Source organism: Panulirus ornatus, chromosome 55, assembly GCF_036320965.1.
Source record: "Panulirus ornatus isolate Po-2019 chromosome 55, ASM3632096v1, whole genome shotgun sequence".
NCBI classification, from domain to species: Eukaryota; Metazoa; Arthropoda; class Malacostraca; order Decapoda; family Palinuridae; genus Panulirus; species Panulirus ornatus.
This window is the reverse complement of record NC_092278.1, coordinates 37468993-37478209: the sequence shown is the minus strand read 5'-3', so window position 1 is coordinate 37478209 and position 9217 is coordinate 37468993. Positions and strand designations below refer to the sequence as shown.

The following is a 9217-nucleotide window of genomic DNA, read 5'->3' as shown; positions in this document are numbered from 1 at the left end:
AGGTATAGCAGAACAACCTGGAGGTCCGGTAGAAGGCAACCTGGCAGTGCAGCAGAAGATAACCTGAAAATGGAGCAGAAGAAAACCTGGAGGGTTAACAGAAGACGACCTAGAGATGCAGTAGAAGATAAACTGGATGTGCAGCAGAAGAAACCTGAAGGTGCAGCAGAAGACAACCTGGAGGTACAGCAGAAGACAACCTGGAGGTCCAGCAGAAGACAATCTGGAGGTACAGCAGAGGACAACCTGGAGGTCCAGTATAAGACAACCTGGAGGTACAGCAGAGGACAACCTGGAGGTCCAGTATAAGACAACCTGGAGGTACAGCAGAAGACAACCTGGAGGTGAAGACAACCTGAAGGTACAGCAGAAGACAACCTGGAGGTACGGCAGATGCCAACTTAGAGGTGCAGCAGAAGACAACCTGAAGGTGAAGCAAACAGCTTGAAGGTACAGCAGAAGAGAACCTGGAGGTGGAGAAGACAACCTGGAGGTACAGCAGAAGACAACCTGGAGGTACAGTAGAAGATAATCTGTAGGGACAGTAGAAGACCACCTGTAGGTACAGCAGAATACGAAGATTAGGTACAGCAGATGACCAATAGTTACAGTGAAACACAACCTACAGGTACAGTTGAAGACATACTTGTAGGTTCAATAAGAGACAGCAGGTTACTATGTAGTAAGGCATATCAAGGGGTCATAAAAAATGGCAGTAATGTTAAGGAGAATTTTCATTATATAAGATCCCATCTTATAACACGTTATGGGATACTATAGACGTAATATAAACCTTATACCGCGAAACATGAAAAACATACACGTGAGTGGATTCCTAAGGTCTAAAAGATGATGATAAACTTAGCCTACGTAATGCAGCGCAGGAGGAAACATTACTAAAAAGTGAACTGTAAGAAACATATGATCAAATCTTCCTAACATTTCTGTGCTGACGTCAAAACCATTTTGAAGTCGACGTCATCAGGCCAGCCTAATCATGGAACAGTGACGTCAGAACATCAGGTGACGTCACCAACATATATAAAAACATGTAAAAAAGTTGAGATGAAAACTTGGGCTGGAATCCAGAGGCGTGTTAACACTCAGGTCTGAGGCCGCCGGCTCCCACCCGCACACGGTCTCGGGGTCTCCATGTGCTTCACCCTACCACCCAAACATGTTGACGTCTTTTCTGATATGATCTACCTTATAAAATTATCAAGTTCTTCATCAAAATGATTATACAAAGCTCATTTAGAGTTTCTTTTAAATAGACGTATATGAAAAACTAAATATCTCGATACGTAATCACGTAATCAAAGTATATTCTTAATGTTCATATGTAAAATTGTACAGCTTCTACGTAATGTATAGATAACATAACTATTCACCCATATCGTCTATATATTTCACCAGAAGTAAAGCATAAGGATTTGACGATGAATCATACGGCAACAGCTCCACCCACTGGCGTCAAACATGTCTTATGATTTCAACGAACACTTGCTTACCTCGTCCAGGTCATCCAACATCCTCAGCATGATTTCTCTATCCAAATGTATAGCAGTATAATACTTTGACCTCCATTTGGCTGCCTCTTGTGAAGAACGCTCGTGTGTGTGTGTGATCTTCATGGCATCGACAAATGAATGTTTACACTCTCTGAATGTCTGTACATCAGATAAAGACGCTTTAGGATCATTAGCCATTGTTCTTATATTCACTGGTATGTCAACAGTTCTCACACCGTAACACTGTCCAAAAAATGGGTTTAAAACCATTGTACAAACACAGAGATACACTGATTACATCCTTAAGCCCCCAGTGCTCCGGGTTAACTGACATAAACATCTGGTCACATATTTGAACGACGGATACCAACGCCATCTTATGGATAAGCTCGTAACTTGTAAAGGAGGACGTGTAGAGAATGGTTAGGGTAAACTAGACTTTCTCGTAGTTGACACATTAAGTAAATTGTGCTTAATGGTAAGCGATCTTATACTGATAATCATGTGCTTTGATTTTGATCATTGCATTAATATGTATACTGTATTTTATGGTGTTATTGTGAACATTAACACCACCTTTTGGAATCTTGCAAATTTCGGTGGAACTTATCCTTTTTTCCTTTGCCGAAACTATCAAAACAAAATATCAGAAGAGATGTCAGACGCAGAGCAGGTGATTATTGTGATGCTATCTGATCGCTGAGGTACAATTCTATATATCACTTTCGTGATAGACTGGCACCACACTAGTCTGGGAGAGTAATATTTCGCACACTGATCTTGCTCGATTGGACAGATATGCCAGCCGTACGATCAAAAGGTCATCCTCTAGAGACGCAGATAACACGTATGAAAGCCAATGATATAAAATAGAATTCAACTTACCACATGATACCTTATACCTGTGTTCACTTGTGGAACCCTTGTGAAAATTAAGCTACCTTGAGACCCCAGGCACTATATCAAAACCATTAATTCCTCACACCCAAAGCATGAAATAATAACACAATACACAAATCTTATATAAGCCCGTCTCGGAGTCGATAGCATGCTGGGTTTAACATTCTGTAACGCTCATGTGGAATGTATGTTTCTAAATATTTTAATAGCTCGATCCCCTCCAGCATTTGATGCCATATTGTCACATAAATATTCAAAGCAAATCGGCTGTAGGGCAAAAGCATACCCAGTTGTGAAGTGTCTAGTTCACAAAGTGCATTTAAAGGGTCTTGTCATCACATGTGACTTGCCCTTTGTGCACTGAACATAATGAAGGATTCATCAGGGAAGCAGTCCTCCAGGTCCTCAGGATATGCCTGTTGCAACCTTGCAGCCATTAGACGTATTTCAGTGGTATCATTTCCCTCAACAATGCACACGTCAGTCAGTAAACCGACACTGGTATTGACAACTTAATACAAAGCCTTTTCCCGGTCCACTTCTACAGTCGATGGTGTAAAAGACACTGATGTGAAATTGGCTGATTGTGGTCAAGTTGTGCTTATATTTTCCTTAATGTACCTTATTTTCCACTAACAACTCACCTTCCTGTTCGTAGCTGCAAAACTGAGAATGAATTTCTCTTATTCATACAAGCAATGTCATACACTTTGGTACAGATCATAAGTGTACAGTCCTTGGCTTGCATCAGCTTCCTGTCATCAGTGGCGTATTAAAGACTGTAGGACCCAGAGACCAGAATATTCTTGTTCACCTTCCACTCACCTTCCTTGAGTTCTTTGAAGGATATAATGAGTACGTCTAATAAACACTGTATTTATCTTTAAATGTAACTTCACATGCTTGGAACATTTCCAAATACCTGGTTGTTTAACATAATCATGAAATCGTAAAGGAATGATAATCAAAGGAAAGTCGGATCATCTCATTTTCAGAGCCGCCCAGGATATTAGACCCTTGGATAATCTACAGAAAATCAAATTCTCTTACATATACGAGTACATCCTGACTTACTGATTTACCTATTTATCTTCCTAGAAATAAATGCTGATATTTATCTAAAGTACAATTACCACAGTGTATTAGGACAACATTTCTCCCACCAGGGGAATGATGTGCTTTATATTAAACTAAAGTTAATGGAACAAAGTGGCCTTTACTTAGAGTGACAGTCGGAGTGGTCGAGAGGAGTCACTGTCTGTGTTTTGGTTAATCCATTCATGCCTGGGTACTGACCAGCCCATCCTCACCTGTGTAGAGGATGACCCACTACTCTTAGTGTACTGACCAGTCCACCTTAACCAGTGTAGAGGATGACTCACTACTCTTAGTGTACTGACCAGTCCACCTTAACCAGTGTAGAGGATGACCCACTACTCTTTGTGTACTGACCAGCCCACCTTAACCAGTGTAGAGGATGACTCACTACTCTTTGTGTACTGACCAGCCCACCTTAACCAGTGTAGAGGATGACCTACTACTCTTAGTGTACTGACCAGTCCACCTTAACCAGTGTAGAGGATGACCTACTACTCTTAGTGTACTGACCAGTCCACCTTAACCAGTGTAGAGGATGACCTACTACTCTTAGTGTACTGACCAGTCCACCTTAACCAGTGTAGAGGATGACCCACTACTCTTAGTGTACTGACCAGTCCACCTTAACCAGTGTAGAGGATGACCCACTACTCTTAGTGTACTGACCAGTCCACCTTAACCAGTGTAGAGGATGACCCACTACTCTTAGTGTACTGACCAGTCCACCTTAACCAGTGTAGAGGATGACCCACTACTCTTAGTGTACTGACCAGTCCACCTTAACCAGTGTAGAGGATGACTCACTACTCTTTGTGTACTGACCAGCCCACCTTAACCAGTGTATAGGGAAACAAACCCATGTTAGTGTAATAGCCAAGTTCCTCATCTCTGTGGCTTAGTCTGCCCACCCACCATTCATTACAGCTTCTAAACATTACAGTGGTACTCCAGTGCCTTTCTGTGTCTGCCATTATATCCTACACACCAACCTTAGTTCAATTTTCATGGTCATACTGATTCTATTAAAACCTTCTCACAAGCATATACAGAGCTGACTTAAACATTGAAATATAGAACACTAGAATAATCAAGTATAACTACTGTAAGCTTAATTCTATAAGATTAGACTGCAAAATATTCTGTAGTTGATCCACATATATTTTGTCAAGATTATAATCTGCAGTTGTTTATCATACTGACTGCTGAAAGTTGTAACTCGTGCTGGAATGTAACAATATGGAAATCATGACTTCAAAGAAGGACCAGGACGTTGTAACACATGTGTGGACCGACATACGAGTGCTTTGTGCCGATAATTATAACTAAGTCCAGGATATGTGACCTACCACCAGAGTCCTATATTTCCCGATGGTCTGTGGAGGAACAATGACCCGGCAAGCATAAAAGCAGTGGTGTGTGAGCAGTGAGCAGTGCTTGGTATATGTGGGTAATAGTGCCTTAAACATCAGAGAAGTGCCAATGTCTTAACGGGATAATCCTTGAGTTAGCTGGGGTACTGAGAAGGGCCAATACACTACCACCTGAGCCCTCCCTCTCACTGGTGGCAGAGTCACATAATAAAGTGTGGTCAGATTAGTACACCTTCAATATGCAGGAATCATGGGAGGCGCCAAGACACTACTACCGAAGTCCTCCCTCTCGCTGGGAGCAGAGGCAAGAGCACTAGTACCTGAGCAACTCCACCGATGATGGACACCTGGCGATGAGAGAAACATGACCTATACAGCTTTGTGTGAGGATCCTATCAGCACTGGTGCTGGTACTGTAGTGCCTGCCTTCTTACAGTAAGAACAGTGATGCCGGAGCAACACTACCAGTGTCTGGCTCTTAGCATCAACACAACTATGCCATAGCAGCTCCAGCAGTGTCTGGCTCTTAGCGGCGAGAGCAGCGGTGCCTGAGCAGCTCCAGCAGTGCCTGGCTCTTAGCGGTGAAAGCAGCGGTGCCTGAGCAGCTCCAGGAGGAACACGGCGACGCTGGCGGCCCAGGCGAGGAGGATGAGGATGTAGAAGACACCCTGGAGATGCTGGAAGGTGAGGAACATGTTGGTCCGCTGCCCCGACGACTCCTGTTACTGCCGCTTCCAGTCCTCCTTCAGTGATTCCATCTCCACCTATAAACACAATACCTTTAAGCTCAAGAGGAATGAGTGGATTTTTCATAGGTTATTCCCGTTCCTTCCAAAGGGAAAGAAAGATTGAAGGTTTACCTTAAAGCCCCTTTGGGGGTGCCAAAGGCCAACAAAGTGGCGTGGCGGCAATCAGAAATAAAGACGGAAATTGAAGGTTTAATTCAAATCCCTTTTGGAGGAGCTAAAGGCAATTACAGGGGAATAGCTGCATCTAGAGGGAAAGATAAATTGAATGTTTACTTTAAACCCCGTTGGGGGTGCCAAAGGCCAGTCTCTAGAGTGGCGTGGCGGCATCCAAAAGTAAAGAGGGAAATTCAAGGTTTAATCTAAAGCCCCTTTGGCGGGGCCAAAGGCCATTAAAGGGGCATAGCGGCATCTGGAGGGAAAGAGACAAACTGGGGGTATACTTTAAAGCCCCTTTGGGGATGCTAAAGGCCAATAGAGTGGCATGGAGGCATCCAAAAATAAAGAGGGTAATTGAAGGTTCAATTTAAATCCCCTTTGGCGGCGCCATAGGCCATTACAGGGGAATAGCGGCATCCAAAGGAAAAGAAACAAATTGAGGGTTTACTTTAAAATCCCTTTGGGGATGCCAAAGCCAAGAGAGTGGCGTGCCGTCATCCAAAAATGAAAAGGGAAATTGAAGGTTTAATTCAAATCCCCTTTAACGGCACCAAAGGCCATTACAGGGGCATAGCGTCGTCCAAAGGGAAAGAAACAGATTGAAAGTTCATCTTAAAGCCTCTTTGGGGGTAGGAAAGGCCAATAGAGTGGTGTGGGGACATCCAAAAATAAACGGGGAAACTGAAGGTTTAATATAAATCCTCTTTGGCGGCACCAAAGGCCATTACAGGGGAATAGCTGCATCAAGAAGGAAAGAGACAAATTGAATGTTTACTTTAAAGCCCCTTTGGAGTAAACAAATGCCAGTAGAGTGGCGTGGCGGCATCCAAAAATAAAGAGAGAAATAGAAGGTTTAATTCAAGTCCCCTTTGGCAGAGACAAATGCCATTAGAGGGGCATAGCGGCATTCAAAGGGAGAGAGACAAATTGAAGGTTTACTTTAAAGCCCCTTTGGGAATGCAAAAGGCCAATAGAGTGGCGTGGAGACATCCAGAATTAAAGAGATAAATTGATGGTTTACTTTACATCCCCTTTGGCAGCGCCAAAGGCCATTTCAGGGAATAGTGGCATCAAAAATGAAAGACACAAATTGAAGGTTTACTTTAAAGCCCCTTTGAGGGCGCCAAAGGCCAATCCAGTGGCGTGGCGGCATCCAAAATTAAAGAAAGAAATTAAAGGTTTAATTTAAATCCCCTTTGGCAGTGCCAGGGTATAGCGGCATCCAAAGGGAAAGAAACAGATTGAAGGTTTACTTTAAAGCCCCTTTGGGGTGCCAAAGGCCAAAAATGAAGAGGGAAATTAAAGGTTTAATTTGAATCCCATTTGGTGGCGCCAAAGTCCATTACAGGGAAATTGCGACATCTAAAGGGAAAGATACAAATAGAGGGTTAACTTTAAAGCCCCTTTGTGGATGGCATCGAAAAATAAAGAGAGAAGTTAAAGGTTTGATTTAAAGCCCCTTGAACGGCGCCAAAGGCCATTGAAGGGACATAGTGGCATCCAGAGGGAAAGAGACAAATTGAAAGTTTACTTTAAATCCCCTTTGGGGGTGCCAAAGGCCAACAGACTGGTGTTGCAGCATCCAAAAATAAAGAGGGAAATTGAGGGTTTAATCTAAAGCCCCTTTGCTGGTGCCAAAGTCCATTAAAGGGGCATCGCAGCATACGGAGGGAAGGAGACACACTGGGTGTTTAAAGCCCCTTTGGGGATGCCAAAGGTCAGTAGAGTGGTGTGGCAGCATCCAAAAATAAAGTGGGAAATTGAAGGTTTAATTTAAATCCCCTTTCACTGCGTCAAAAGCCATTACAGGGGCATAGCAGCATGCAAAGGGAAAGAGACAAATTGGAAGTTTACTTCAAAGCCTGTTTGAGGGTGCCAAAGGTCAACAGAATGGCATGGCGTCATCGAAAAATAAACAGAGCAATTGAAGGTTTAACTTAAATCTTCTTTGGCGGCGCCAAAGGCCATTACAGGGGCAAAGCGGTGTTCAAAGTGAAAGAAACAGATTGAAGGTTTCTCTTAAAGGCCAATAGAGTGGCGTGGGGGCATCCAAAAATAATTTTTTTTACATTCTGCAGGTATCATATTGTGAAAGTCTTGCATCTATTTAGTGACCATGGGTCAGTATACGACCATTTGTCTGAAAATGGCAATTTCTGTTGAAGAATACCATACTTTTTCTTTCCTTATCCTCTGCAGTTTGTTATCATTTTGGCCCCATGAGTCCTATCTAGATTGTCACATACATCTAATTATTGATTCTGGTTTCAAATCAATGTGAGATATAACTTTTGTATGTAGGTTGCTAGATGTAGCTGATTTAGCCTTAGCATCTGCTACTTCATAACCAATAACACCAGATGTCTTAGACACAAGCAGAATTCTACCCTCTTATGCTTTGAGTGGATTCTTACTCTCCAATCCTGATCGTTTTGAACAATGGTATGCAATGGAGCAGATATGGCTTGAAGTGCAGCCTGGGAGCAGAGTAGGCTGTAGATTTCCTTTTCAAGAAGTGGTTGTGTTTGGTTCTCAAGATCAAACTTTTCAGGGATTGGGTAAAATAACTACAGGCAACACTGCCTTTATAATAATAAAACGTAAACTTCTTCAGCATAACACTGTTCATGCAAACAGAAACAGGATATTTACTGATGTTTCAGAATGTGCTGGAGGCATAGGTTTTGCCCATTACTGAAGAAAAATTCTACATGGCAAAGCTGTCAAAAGAATCTTCCATATTTACTGCACGGCTGAAAGGTATTCAGGCTGCTCTCAAATTAATTAAGCAATTTCCTTGTTAAGAAATGTACAAAATTTCCCTATCTACTTACCCATATCTCTGATGCCCATTCCCTCCAGGAGCTTCCATCAAGGGAGTTGCCATGGCATAAGTCTCCACTTATCCCTGTCTCTACTTGCAACTCCCTAGCATACACCATTTCATACATTCTTTGCACATTTCTCTCCTCCCAGTACTTTTCCACTCTGTTTCCCCATGCCACAGGTGGTCTTCCTTTCACACCAACCCCTTTAATTGTACTCCTTGTTAAACTCCCTATCCTATCTTACATTCTTTCCTCATGCCCAAACCATGTCAAAGTATTACACTGCACCCACATTACAAAAGTACAAATAAGCAAGATATGTGTTAAAATCTTTTCTGTCTTTATATACTCAAAAGTTTGCCGCGTGGTAGAGTCCATTTTTATAATTATTACATTTTGTTTACATTTTCAGTTCTGTTTGGTAAAGCTGATGTCTAAAGTGGTCTCTTGGGAACAAAGATGTCAGATTGAGAGCTTATATCATGTGACTGAAGAAAATTCCTCTTCAAAAAGGCTTTGTCATATTTAATCTTTCAATTACTGTACAATGCTGTTGAGGCATTAACTTCAGTTTCTTATACTACTTTGATTACCAGTTGAACTTT

General features: G+C 42.3%; 1 protein-coding gene across 2 annotated transcripts in view; it reads right to left on the bottom strand.

Moving 5' to 3' along the window:
* Window positions 1–1818, bottom strand: part of LOC139765708 (uncharacterized) — an 82045-nt gene extending 80227 nt beyond the window's left edge. For both annotated transcript variants that reach the window (XM_071693488.1, XM_071693489.1), the window contains exon 1: window positions 1512–1818. In XM_071693488.1, coding sequence (XP_071549589.1) covers window positions 1512–1781 — 270 coding nt within the window. In that variant the 5' untranslated portion in view covers window positions 1782–1818. The remainder of the gene's footprint in view (window positions 1–1511) is intronic.
* Between the last annotated feature and the right edge of the window lie 7399 nt (window positions 1819–9217).